Source organism: Columba livia, chromosome 1, assembly GCF_036013475.1.
Source record: "Columba livia isolate bColLiv1 breed racing homer chromosome 1, bColLiv1.pat.W.v2, whole genome shotgun sequence".
NCBI lineage: Eukaryota > Metazoa > Chordata > Aves > Columbiformes > Columbidae > Columba > Columba livia.
The window spans coordinates 133,167,378-133,181,625 of record NC_088602.1 but is presented as its reverse complement, the minus strand read 5'-3'; the positions used below and the strand labels follow the sequence as shown (position 1 = coordinate 133,181,625).

Here is a 14,248-nt window from a genome sequence, read left to right as displayed (position 1 = left end):
GTGGCAGATCACAGCCCAAGTCAGGAATATCTTAATGTAATTTAAGGATCTTCTCTCTGGTCTATGTGTCATACAAAAGGAAAAAAAAAAAAATCTAGATTCAAGGATGATGGCAGCTAAAATATTGGAAGGAAAAAACATGGAATCTATGCCTCAGTCACCGCTGTCCACAAGTATACACCATCCATCAACCCTGAATAAGAACATCACTCATATTAGGACTAAATTTACACACCACACACAGTAGAAGAGAAAGCTGGAATAAAGATTAGGTAGATTTAAGAGGAAGGAGACAGACAATCTGTTTTTTACTACTTCTCTTTAAAATGTTCAAGAATTCTCCAAGAAACACTTTGCTTTGCCTTCTCCCTCTGTCTCACCACATCACACATACCCAGAAAGCTAGGTTTAGATGTCCTACATTTCAGTTAAGCTCTGGTGCCTAGTATTTCCTATCAGCTGGCTATGACTCCAAATATGCGTTGCCAACAGGGAACAACAGGCTTGGATCCACAAGTGGAATTTAAGCTGGAACATGTGCTTTAGTGCTGGTACCCCAATCCATCTAATTGTTGCACTGTTATCCTGTGCTCCTCTATTATACTGCTTGACACAAACGTAGCAAGCTTAGTAACAACTAACATTTTGTATCCTGCAACCCCGAAGTCAGTTCTCAGTATCCGTATGCCACAGACAATATTCTCCTTTGCCACTGGACAGATTCTCACTACAGTGTCTGTAATGAAACACATACAGAGCCAGCACCACCTAAAATAATCAAACTGTGTACACCTATTGGCATACCTGTCTGCTTCTGGGCAGTACTAAACGTGTTTGCTTCTTCACAAGTCAGAGGAAAGACGAATTCTCTGCAACTCTGACCAGAAGTCTGTCACTGAAAAGGTCAGGGCCCTCTTTCCACCCTTATCCCCCTTTTAATCTCTGAACCTCTGGCAGAGGCTTCCTCGCAGCTCAGTTCCTCACAAGCACACGGGAAGTACAGCATTAAATCCTTTAATAGAAAATGTTTATTCATTTGCAGTTTTGTATAATCAGTAGACAATTAAGACTTCATTTAAGAATGGCACTTGCATATGAATGAAGCTGGTCTTAAAAAAAAAGTAATGGCATATGAATTATGTTGCAGCATTTCATCTCATACAGAATTCAGAATAAACAGAAATGCAGCAAATTTCAGGGAACTGTCGTAATAAATAAATTTTCAGAACTGTCCTAATAAATAACAAATACTAACTAGTCCACAGCTTCCTTGAGAATAGGGACATAGCAGCAATTACATATACACTACATATAACAGACTAAGTTTTACCAGCTAAAACTCATCATCCTTATCTGTAAAAATGCACGTCAACTATTTATCTCAGCTGGTCTTACCATGGTTGTAACAGCCCCCATGTATGCCCACAAGAAGGACACTGGCTCAGGCTGCACAGGGACCTTAATCAGTTCCTCCTGTCCAGCCAGACCTGAGCTTCACGTCACAGCTAAATCCAGCAGCAAGTAAGTCCAGGCATCATGTAAAGCACCTATATGGCTTTGCACCTCTAGAACAGAGTTGTAGCACCAAGTTCCAGTTTGAATATTGGAACAGCATGTGTTAGTAAGACACAAGTATTTATTTGTTGATCAAAATCACTACTCAAACATTTACAAATAAAAGAAGAAAAATTTTGCAAAACTTGGTATGCGTTTGCAAGTCAAGAAACGAAAAGACTAAAACTAAGATAAATTAAAACTCAAGCAATGGGCACCGAAGTTGGTATATTAAGAAACGTGCTCGCCTGTAGAAACATCAGAAAAATATTATTAAATATCAAGAAAGAACAGTGACATATGTAACTCAGGCTGCACACTGTGTTGTCAGAGTCAAAGAATTTCATTCCCCTAGGCTACACAACACTAATTTGATTGTGTATATGTACACAAACACATGGATATTTACATATAAAGATGTATGTGTGTGCATACACATCTATAAAAACGCTACAAAGTCTCAGGTCACATTTCAAGCAGCATAACCAATGTTAGCTTTGAATTACTTACTTTAAAATAAGAAAAAGAACAGTTAGCTGTTTTTAAAAAAAAAAAAAAAAAAAAAGGAGCAATCTGCAGATTTGTGTATGGGAACACACCCTCCTCCGGCACTAATGATTCAACTGAAAGGATCAGCCTGTTACCCTGGGAGGACTGAGCACTCTCAATTCCCACTGAAGTCAGCGGAGGCAGGAAGGAGATTATCAGTAATCACTACAAAAAGAACATTTTTAACAAACCTTGACTTGCACAATATAAATTTTAAAATATCACTGAATGACCTCCAGGAGAAGTTAAAGGTATTCATTGCCTCACAAGATGCAGAGCTACATCTCAGCTCAAGTATTCCTGTAACAATCCCACTTACAGACTCACACTAAAACTACAGCCACATGTAAAATATCTTATCAGTTATCTTGCAATTACAAATGCACTCAAACACACCTAAGTTCCTTATCAACATAATATACAGTGAATAGACCTTGTCAAAAGTAACCTGTGGTTAGCATCACCAACAAAAGTGAAGTGAAATGCACGTGAGAACTCTACATGCATCCAACACTTTTTTTGCCACTCGCCAAGCTACTGTCAGAGGAAGGATTTCAGTATTACCAATATCGAAATAGCCCTGCCTGCATTGGGGAGTGTGGTGGAAATGAAGCTGCATAACCTATTCTGCAAGGAAGACCAAGTTAGATCAGTAAGCTGGTGAGCTCTAACAGGCTACAGTGAGAAAAAGCAAGAATCTCGTAACAAAAGCACTCAAAACTGCAATAACAGGGACAAGAGGGGGCAGCATGTAAGACAAGGTCATGCAGCCCTTTCTAGTCTACGCTTTTGCACAGAGGTCTGTACCTTTCTACAGCTGCCATTCCAATTGAGATCTAATACACGAACATAGACAAGTTTTCACAAGTTTTACTCCACAGGCAACAAAAAGCTTGGGTGAGCGTATCTAAATTACTGCTCATAGAAGAAAATATTGCTTGAACGTAACCTCTCAACCCATACATCACCCCTTCCGACTGCCTCATCCACTGCTGGTCAGAGGGCAAACACAAATGCCCGTGAGGGCACCTTTGCAGGCTGACACCCCAGTGGCTTCCATGGCCACCATAGGGCTCACTGCCCACCGCTCTGGCCTCTTTAGCTGCCACACATTCTCACTTTAAGGTAAATTTAGGGTGTATATTTTTGCTGAGGACAAAGCAACACAGGTAACAAAACACGTTGATGTTCTACCTACACTCCTTTATATTAAATACAAATATACATTGGTTTATTTAAAACCATATAGTAAAAGTAATTGCAAAAGACTAGCAAAAGTACCAGTACTTCAAGGTGAGGAATAATTTTGGTTATTGCTGGTGGACAGAGACACTAGCAAGGTATCAGCAACCTGCTGGAAGCACAATACTTAAAAAAAAAAATAAAAAAAAAAAATCAACCTTCGGCATTCAAACACTCAATTATTTCCTCTTCTGGAATTCATTTCAGAAATGTACTTACAGACAAATTTAGTCAAACATCCGTCAAAAGGATGCTGCTCAGAATAAGTAATGTTCAGTTTTGGAGATTATTAATAATTCTTCCCCCTGCATTATAATCATTTACACCAACAAAACGAGTCTGCAACTTTACTTAAAGAAAGGAAAAGGTTCTTTAAGACAAAATAAAACATAAAAAAACACAACTAAAACCAAATAAACAAAATTGCCATCAGTGACTTGATCTTCAAAACACGGCAAGCGATACCACTTTCCATCAGACTTCACCACAGCTATATTTTACACATCTTTTAATGAGGCTGAGATATTTCTAGGAGAACCAACCAGTCTGAGGAATGGTTGCTTTTAAACTGTCACCAGGGTTTGTGTCAGGAGTTCAGCAACCATCAGAAAAGCATCCTGAGTATGTCTGAAAAGCATCACTCCTACAGTCAGGCACACAAAAATCCCATTAAAAAAATAAAGATGCAGAATATAGATTTATTTTATTTTAAAATCCAAACCAATGCATAAATTATTACTACAAAACAGAGCAAACTTAAGCAACCCACGAAGCACAAAATATAAATAAGTCACTTTAACACAGCATATTTCACTGGAGGGTTAGAGGTGTTAGACAAGCAGGCCTCAGCTATGGTCTGAGCTATTTCTGATACATGGAGGTTTTGTTTTTTTCCACTCTCATGCAGGGGTACAGGGAGACCCTTTAGCTGTCTTGATGCTCATAAATATCTTCTCCCTAATTGTTTTCAGTAGTTAATTGTAGTAAAAATTATGAACACAGCCATGCTGTAATAGGTCCTGGTCAGTGGACACTTCAGACGAAACAGTAATTTCACTAAAGCACACCACAACAGAGTAAACAAGTGGGAAATTTCTTCCTAACTAGCATCAGACTAAAAAAAAAAAATAAAGCCAGTTTTCCAATCTTCAACCTGCTTGGAAAAAGAAACCTCTGAACTTCAATAAATAATAAATACAAATGTCTAACAATGTTAGAAATGCTTTACTCATACCTTGTGACAACACATTCCATGATCAGTGTTTACTTCTATCCTGCCCATCCAGGCTTCTTGCTAGAAGTTTAACACTAAAGTGTTGGTTTGTTTTTGTTTTTTTTCCAAATTCCCTTCTATTCTTCAATTTTTAGGAGATTGCCTATTCAGTACTCCTCAATTAGATCTATTGTTACACATTTTCCAGTCACTTCTTAGGTGACAATAAGAGGTTCAGGCTATATGTGTAGACCCCAACTGCTCACTGTGGCTGACCAAAACTCAACACAACACTCCATATCAGTACTTCACTAATCTAATTTCACTATAATACTGCACACACACACAAAACCAGACTTTTTTGGTGACCAGCACTGCCAGCTGACATAGAGTCTTTTCCCTGAGAGGTTCCAAAATGAACAACGTAATTTCATCAACCAAGCTCTTATACCAAATACCTTCCTGTGCTTTTTGTTTCACCTTTCGTTCGGCAACCCTTAAGGCAGCATCAGGAAACCATCCAGCTGCCTCCTACATTCAGCAGTAACGAAGGACCATTTGTCTCATCAGCACGTTCTGCTGCTGCAATCTTCACATGGTGCTTCCCTTTTTATTTATAAATAGTCATAGGTGTTCCTGCTCCAGCAGGGGGATTGGACTGGATGATCCTTCAAGGTCCCTTCCAATCCCTGACATTGTGTGTGTGTGTGAATAGAGCCACGAGGTGCCACAAGACATAAAGCAATGGTGGTTTAGCCTATTCTTCTGGATTCTTGACAGATCTGGAGGCAGCTTCATCTTTGTATTGTGATCTCCAATTGCATTCTTAATTGCCTTTTTGAAGGCCAAAACCTACTAGCGCTCTTTTTCCAATGACTAGAGCAGCAAAACCTTCTCTTGGCTGGTTTGCCCCTACCTCATGGTGCTGCACTGCCGGCAAACTGAACCCTGGGGGAAGTACAAGAAGTGGGCAACACCACTGGTATCGCCAGGGAAAGATACCAAACCGTTAAAAAATAAAATAAAATAAAATAAAATAAAATAAAATAAAATAAAATAAAATAAAATAAAATAAAATAAAATAAAATAAAATAAAATAAAATAAAATAAAATAAAATAAAATAAAAAGGCGGGCTGGGTTAAGTACCACGGACAGATGTTGTTCATTACGGCGGTGACCGACGTGGCGGGCGGGGTCGCGCGCAGCGAGGGGCGCTCGTGCCCTCTAGGGGTCCGGCCCCGCCAGCGCGCGACCCGCCGGCCCCGCCCCCTCCCGCCGCTGGGCCGGTATCGGCATCAGCATCATCATAATCATCATAAGAGGCTTGTAACAATTGCTCCCACATAGAGGGAGAAGAAGCTCAAACTTTTCAGTAACCAAGAAGAAAAAATAAAGGAGAATCTTGATAAAGCTTGATAAAGGAGTACAGCAGTTCTTCCTCCCACCACCTCATTCAATCTCCAAAGAAAGGAAAACTCTGACATTCCCCACAGCGTAAAACCTGAGCGGACGTAACTTTTTTGTTTGTTTGTTTTGTTTTGTTTTCCAGAGAACTCCTGATGCTACCGCTATACTTGCAGCAGGGCTTGCAGCAAGCTACATCTGGGAGGGGGGGAAACCAAACCAAACCAAACCAAACACACGCACACAAAAGACTAGAGAGAAAACACAAAACATACACACTAAAACTTGAAAAATTACGGAGTCCAAAAGATAGGCATTTATTTCCAAGCAGCACTCTAACACAGAAGAGACTTTGAGGAAAAGTTCGTCAAGAAACTTTTTTCAAAACAAGCAAAGAAAAACCTTGCACGAAGAAAAAACACTTCTACTTTGTTAGCTGATCTTTACATTTATTTCCTTATCCATCAAGACTACTATACATCTCCCCTTAGATTATCTAAGCAAATCACAGCAACGGTCTCAAAACTTGAATTGCAGCAGCATTCTTTGTATTCTCAAACCACATAGGATGCAGTCAGCTCACCCCTCTCTCAAGCCCTGCAGTTTGCAGGCAACAGATTTCAGCAACCTTTGCAGTTCCAGGGCAGCACATTTTATTTTTTTTATATATTACTTTTTAAAGAAAAAAGCCCAAGCAATAAAAAGCCCAAGCATATTCCTTCAATTTGTAAAATACAGCTGTGTCTCAGTCTCTTGCGAAAAAAAAGAGCTGGAATGCAAGCACAGTAACAGCAGATCAGGACAAATTCATACAAATGTCGCAGTTAACATCCAAAACATCATGTGTCACTGTTTTTCCCCTCCAACCCCCAAAAAGCTTCTCAAAACACAGTTCATACACAGGGTCACTGTTCTGGCTGTTTATTTAATTAACATGACAACCCAGCGTACACAGGATTTCTTTCAGTTCCCCAGCTTTGCATTTTCACACTTCAGGCAGAAAGAGTAGAAAGTCACTACTGTATTTTACTTTTTTTGCCAGTGTGCCCTAATATAAATTTCTTGATTTAACCGATTGACGAAAATAGATTCTAAATCAATCGTGAGAGTTGCAGCTGCAGTTTTTACATTTTTGTAAGGTTAAAAATAAAAATAAATTAAAAAAAAATGGGAAAAAAATCGAAGTAGAGCAGGTTTGCATAAATGAAGCCATGCAAAAGAAAATAAAGTATTATGTCTGGAATCCCCGGGTGATTTTTCCTGGAGCCTTACTGAAATATTTTACACAGTTGTGTTTCAGCAAGTCACCAGATGACATAACTCCCCAGTATTCCTTGGTTTCTAGTGACCTAAATGGTAATGCCAGCAAATCTTATCAGAGTAATTACAGCTCAATAATGCTTATTAGCAGCAGGAGGTATGCGGTATATAACACTGCATGCCTAATAGGAACTTTGACATACAAAAAGTTCTAGATATTAGATCTAGAATCTAGATATTGGATCTAGATGTGGATATTAATCTGCCTTCTCCCCTCCAAAATTTTAAATCTCTGTACATTGCACTCCGTTCTCTCCTATTTTCAGGCCAGAGGCAGCATACATAATATTGAAAATTGGTTATAAGATAAGGGTACAGCTGCCCTTTTCTTTGGACAGAATGATAGAGACCCAGGAAAGGAGGGGAAGCAATGCATTCCTGGCACTTACAAAGCTCTCACTGTCAAACAATGAGAAGAACAGATAAAGCCTTCATCTTCCCTTGAAAAAAAAATAATATTTTTTCCCCTCCATTTCTTAGATCTTATTGCTGAAGAGATATCTTCGACCATGTGAACTGTTAACAGTATTGTCTTCTCAACTCCACAGACAGGCAGTGATAACGACAGTCCTGGCTCACAACTTTCCCAGGCTACAGACTGGGAACAGGCAGAGTCATCACCTAGAACCCCGCAAAAAACGGTCAAATCGAGCAAAAAAACCCTCTGCTGCTGCAGACAGAAGACAAAAGGAGTCTGTCACCAAAGTTATTGATCTGAAAAAGTAACTTTTTAAAAGGAAAAACAGGCAGGGAAAGACGTGGCAGCACAGAACAGCTACCAAGTCTCAAACCGATTAAAAATAAGTGACAGACCCTCAGGTGTCCCTCAGCGAGGCAAAAAGCTTTCTATTTCTCCAAGTGCCCACAAGAGAAAGAAGGAAGGAAAATGGGCAGAAACATGCTTTGCCCCAGGAGCCAGAGGACACGGACGGGAGTTTGCACATGGAGCTGCTGGCCTTGCAGCCAGAGGGGAAACTCCTCCATCCTGCTGGTGCCCACCAGCAACACTGAGGACCAGGGCAAGACTCAGCACCTCACTAGTGCCTTCTCATACAATGCTGTGTCACCCACCAGTTTGGGAACTGGAAAGTACTTCAGACCCTGAGGTGCGCTGTACCTGTGACAGTCCTCTGACAAAATAAAAAAAAAGGCTAAGCATTTGAACTACTTGTAGCAGCGGCTCTAGCTCATTTAACACACACTTGTAATAAATCTAAGCTAGCTGAAAGCTTCCCATTCCCCCCCAAACAAAACAACAAGCAAGGCTTAAAAGCAAAATCCTGAGTCTTCGGCACTGTTTAAAATTGTACAGCTACTATCTCCTGTGGAGTATTTTACCCACCAAGGTGAAATCATTCCTTTAGACTGTTGTATGTCAAGATCAAGACACGCAGATCAGAGAGACAAGCTCTAGAACACAAAGGCCATATAATATTTTAATAGGAAACACAAAACACACTTCTATTCCTCCTGCCCCGATCTCCTCTCCATGCTTTTAGGGAAAACTAAAATGTGTGCAAAAACATGGAGAAGAAACTCCAAAAAGCCATCATCCTGGAGGTAGTTGTGTATTTACCAGAAGAAGAAAAAAAAAAAAAAAAAGCACATGCATTTGTTCATTCACTCACTGTCTTATACATCCATTCACAATTTCTCTCTGCTGCCTCTTTCAAATCTGGGTGAGCAAGCCCTCAAGGAGCTGAGCATCCTTAGCCGGCATTGATGAAATCACAGGCAGACAATGCTCAGCTGGGAGCAGGATCAGGCTATTACTAAGCACACATTTCTCAATGAGACCTACACACACAGCAAACTGGAAGCTTTTAATCCAAAGAACTTACCAAAATTCAGAAAGAGAGAACATATATTAAAAAAATCCAACACACACACACACACAAAAAAAAAAAAGAATTAAAAGAAAAACCAGTAAAGACCACTTTTGGCACCAAAAAGAAGCTTATACCTTGATGTGTTTGATTTTGGATGGGGGAGTTTTATTTAATAAAGCAGCTTTTCTTTTTAAATTCTTTTTGGAACTAATTAGCAACTAAGGTGAGACACTTCTAAAGAGGGAATAATTTAGTGACATACGCATTTCCAGCTACTCCTACTAGCAGCTTAAAGAGCATACTTTTCATTTAATTTTCAATATTCTAATACTTCTGTGATGTTAGTCTGCAGCTCCAAGTACTGTCCTTTAGATTGCAAGACCACATAGATTCAACTCCATGTTCTAATAAGGAAAAATCCAGCTAACAACTGAGATGTGTGTGACTAAGAAAAAAAAAATTCGGGAACTCCGACTTTTGCAGAATGTCATATCACAAACAGACAGGGAGGGAATCACACTCTGGAAAAATAAAAGCTTAATTAAATGCTCAGCAACAGAAAAGATTACGCGAGAAGTAATGGGAAACATCTCTAAAAATTCACTTAATGTTATTCACCAAATGAAAGCATGTATTTCAAAGCAGTAAAGTAGACCTATTTCCTGATGAAAATTATTGGCAGTTCCCAGATGTATCAACAAGCTATCTTTCAGATCAGAAACATTCAGGGCATATTTTTTAAATACAGGGGGTGAGAGAAGGCCTGGTCTTGTTTATAAAGTCCTCATCTCTATTTTTAACATGTTATATTTAAAAACTGTCCAACGCAGAAACATTTACCTATGGTTTCTTTAAGTCTATAGGGAACTGATTTTTGCTATAAACACAAACTTTGCTGCAAGACAGTCCCAATTCTCCCAGCATTTCTTCAAGGCCCTTAGAGAGCTTTGTTTCAGCTTATCCATTTTTCTATCTGGCTAACATTTATTTAAGAGGACAGCTTTTAGGGGGTGGGGGGGAGGGGGGGTCGCATATACATGCAGCCATACTGTGCTATAAAAAAAAGAAAGACAAAAAGTCTCCCCATACTCAAAAGTAGCCATCCATTTCTAATCACGCAGCAGCACAAGCAATACCAGATTTCACTATTGATTAACAGCGAGTGAGAACAAAAGAAAGACAAATTTGCCAAAAAAACTGCATTGAGTAAACTTCGCAGTTGCCAGCTAACTCCACTTCAGCTCCGCAGCTTGGAAGCGGGAATTGCTGGGGGCAAAGCTGACCAATGTCCCTAAGCAACACACCACTGAGGGGGAAGAAGGCTACCTTGTTATCCATCACCAGTTTAACATCTTGGTATATAGAGATAGTATTAACTCCCTCCATAAGAAAAGAGAAGAACATGATCTCAAACTAGTGAGCCCTATCTCCAAATGACTGCATTTAGAGATGTTAACTGAAAAGCTGCTTTTATTTAAAGTGTGAGAGTGACCGGAAATACGTTTTAAACCTTAAAAATGATCATTGTAAGAAACCATCAGAAATGTTTAGCGTCACCATGTATAAACAGTTTTAATTTCTTGCCTTAGATACTGTATTTACAAGTTATTCTTACACCCTTCTCTCTCTCTCAGTTCCTATTAAAGTCAGAAGCTGTCTACTTTTTCACACTGCATTTGCCTGGACACTGTGGTAAATATTTATTTTATCTAAGCAAAAACGTTAAATAAATAAGTGCATTTGTTGTAAAATAATCCTCAAGCATATAAAGTTGTCAGGCCCTCTTCTACAAAATGTCATAACCAACCACACAGGGATGTAATCAAACCATTTCTAGAAACAAACTAGCCACCCACACCATAAGGGTAGATGCCATCACTTGGAAAATACTTAGCTGCTTATCCAGCAAGCAACCTGAAAGAAAACCTTTGGTGTATGGCAACACGCTTCAGTTGACCACAGTGCACAGACACATTTTCAATATTAATTGGAAAAGAAAGCTTAATGCCATTTGCCACTTATTTTCCCCCAGGTTTCCCCTTCCACTGCTCGGTGAGGGTTGCACTGACTTTCAATACATTCAGTTACACTCGACCTATCAAACTGTTCCCTCCTGGGGCAATATTAAATCTCAAAAAAAATTGAGAAAACATTTCGAGCACAGAACTAAGCCAACCGTGTGTCCATGGCAAGACTCTATACAGCTGTGCAGTAAAGATAATGGTGTTTGCTTGTTTCTTTTTCTTTTTTTCTTCCTGAGACGCACATTCAAAAGAATGCATCGCTGCTAAAAGAGTAAGTTCTCACTCATCCCTTGAAATCACGGCCTCTTAATGGAAACAAAGTTGAGATAAATCGCGTGTGCCTCGAACCGGTTCCCACAACCACAGCAGAGCGGGAGCTATTGATTACACGCACAGGAACAGCCCTGGGAAGGCAAAGTGCAAAGATGAGCACCGCGCTGTGCGGGCCAGCCCCAGAGGACACGCTACCGCCCTGATAAGGGACTTCTCCCACCGAGGACAAGCTGCTTGGCTCACGCACGCACACCTTTACAGCTTAAAGCAAGTTTAATAGGGCTAAGCTACCTTTCGGGGAAACCCTAGGTTTGAAAATCCAAGGCTCGTAAGTGATGCTGGGAAACCTCAGGGCTGTGCAGACAGCAGGTTCCCACCATCTCCGAGAACCAGGCGGGTACCACCCGACGCAACTTTCTCCCAGCTTTGAGAAAAGCAAGCGCCGGTGATGGCTGTAAAAGAAAGAAAACCCCGAGCACTCTCCCCGTCGCCCTCAGCCGGGACAAGTCAGGCTGGGTCCGGGGAGTCCCCCTTCCCACCAGCCCCAGCCCCGTCCCGGGGCGGCCGCACGGGGCTCTCCGCGCCGCGGGGAGCCGGGCAAAGCCCGCACCGTGCTCAGCTCCTCCACCGGGGAGCGGCCGGGAGGGTACGTCTGCCTGCGCCTCTGCCGCCGGCGGGGCTCCCACCCGCTAGCAGCAAAGTTTGGGACCCGTCCGCCCCTGCCCCTGCCCTACCTGCTCCCGGGGGATGCAGGGCAGCGAGGTCCGCCGGTGGGTCTTGCTGCTGCTGCTGCCGCCGCCGCCGCCCGACATCTCAGGGGAGATCATGGAGCTGGACCGTCGCCGCCGCCTGAGCACCGGGGCTTCGTCCGCGGCCGCGGGGGCGGCAGGAGGCTCCGCCAGCGGGGCGGCCCGCCGCGGGGGCCAGAGCCGGTCAGTGTAGCCGGCCAGGAGGATGCCCAGCAGCCCCAGCAGGTAGGCCAGGTAGGGCCGCCAGGACGCCGGGACCCTCTCCAAGGCGACGAGGGACGTGGTCCTGGCCGCGCTAGTCACGGCGAGCATGAGGACGCCCTGCCTCAGCTTCAGCACCAGCCATGTCACGGCGGCCAGGCAGCTCAGCACCACCCCCGTGGCGGCGAGGGAGAGCAAGTGATCCTCCCCCGCCGCCAGCGCCGTCTGCGCCACCGCTTCCCCCCCGCAGCAGGCGGCCAGCAGCAGCGCCGCCGTCCGCGGCCGCACGCCGCCGCGCAGCAGGTAGCGGCCCGCGCCGAAGAAGGCGGCGGCCAGGCCCAGGGGCACGGCGCCGGGGGGCAGCCAGCCCCAGCCCCGCGGCCCCGCGCCGCCCTCCGCCGCCAGCTCCCGGCCGCGCTCCCCCCGCACCAGCCTCACCACCAGGGCCAGCAGCACGGAGAGGGAGCCGGCGCACAGCGCCGAGGAAAGTTTCCGGCGGCGCCAGGTCTCCCGCGGCGGCGACAGCGCGGTTCGGGAGGCCGGTCGCCCCTCCGCCGCCCCGCCGCCGCCCCGCGGAGAGCCGGGCTGCAGCCCCGCCGGCGGGCAGCGGCCGCTGCAGCTCGGGCTCCGAGCCTCGCCGCCGGCCATGGCCCCGACGGGCCTCGCTGGACTACTCCCAGCCGGGCAGGGGCCGGGAGTGACCCCCCCCGGCGGCCGTCAGCGGCGGACGGCCGGGGGGCAGCCGCGGGGGCGGCGGGCCGGGGTCGCTCCCCGCCGCAGCGCCGGCATTTCCTGCGGAGCGCGGAGCTCGCCCCCCGCTCGCCTCCTCCCCGAGAGCTCAGCGCCGCACATGAAGGGCTGGGGAGCGCCTCGCCCCCTCCGCGACCCCCTCGGGCTTGGAGGGGGAGTAGTAAATTAGAGATTTTTTTTAAAGTGCGAGAGAGGCAGAGACGCAGAGAAATCCTAAACAGTATAAGAAAAGGGGGGGAGGGATAAGTGGGGGAGAGGCAGATGTACCACCTCAGAAGTGCTGTTTAATTTCTAGGCCATCATCTCCCTCACAGGCGCTCCCGGCGGAGGCAGGGAGGGAGGGGCGGTGCTGCCCGCCGGAGGGTCCGCGCCCGGCCCGCGGTTGTCCCGGCCGTGCCCCGCGGTCGCCGGGCAGGAGCGTACCGGTCGTTGCGGACCGCGGGGATGGAGGAATGACAAAAAACAAAACGAAACAAAACAAAAACGCCCAGAAAAATATTGCAAATAAAAGGCCAGCGGAGTCGGGGACAGAAGTTGCGAAGTTGTGCCGGGACGGCTAGAGAAAGATCCGCGGGAGGGACTTCGAAGGGAAGCTGCTTGGGAAGAGAGAGAAGGAAAGCAGCCTGAATGCTGCCGGGATAGTCCTTGAGTTTTGTACGGAAAAAAGTGATGAGAGCTCCCCCCCAGCCGGGAGAGGATGCTGCCGAAAGCCCAGAAGCAAACCCCAACCCGAACAGGAGACCACACCAAAAAAGAGCGGCGGAGGGGAGAGGGTGTTGGAGACGATAACGAAGCACAGCAGGCTGCCGGGGAAGGGAAGGTTGCCACTTTCAAAAACGGCCGGACCGGCTGCCGGGGACGGGCTGCGCCGGCCCCGTCCGCCTCCAGCGCGGAGTGGAGAGGGGGAGGCTCCGCACCCCGCGCCCGAGAGTCGCGGCAGCTTCGCTTGGGGCCGGGGCGCAGCCCGTGTCCCCCCCGCTGCCGCCCCGCAGGAGCCTGCGGTGCCACCCGGGCGGCGGAACTCCCCGGCACCGTGCGCTGGCGGCGAAGGCATAAATCCGCCTGTCAGGGAGGGGGGCAATTACGAGACCGTAAAAAAGTCAGAAAGATGGATGTTTATGAATGATTATTACTATTAT

At 45.2% G+C, this 14,248-nt stretch overlaps 1 protein-coding gene across 1 annotated transcript in view; it reads right to left on the bottom strand.

The window, feature by feature from the left end:
• The window catches only part of PDE3A (phosphodiesterase 3A), a 266,558-nt gene extending 252,743 nt beyond the window's left edge, over nucleotides 1-13,815 (bottom strand). The window contains exon 1 of the mRNA XM_065030836.1: nucleotides 12,144-13,815. Coding sequence (XP_064886908.1) covers nucleotides 12,144-13,007 — 864 coding nt within the window. The 5' untranslated portion in view covers nucleotides 13,008-13,815. The remainder of the gene's footprint in view (nucleotides 1-12,143) is intronic.
• Nucleotides 13,816-14,248: the final 433 nt, after the last annotated feature.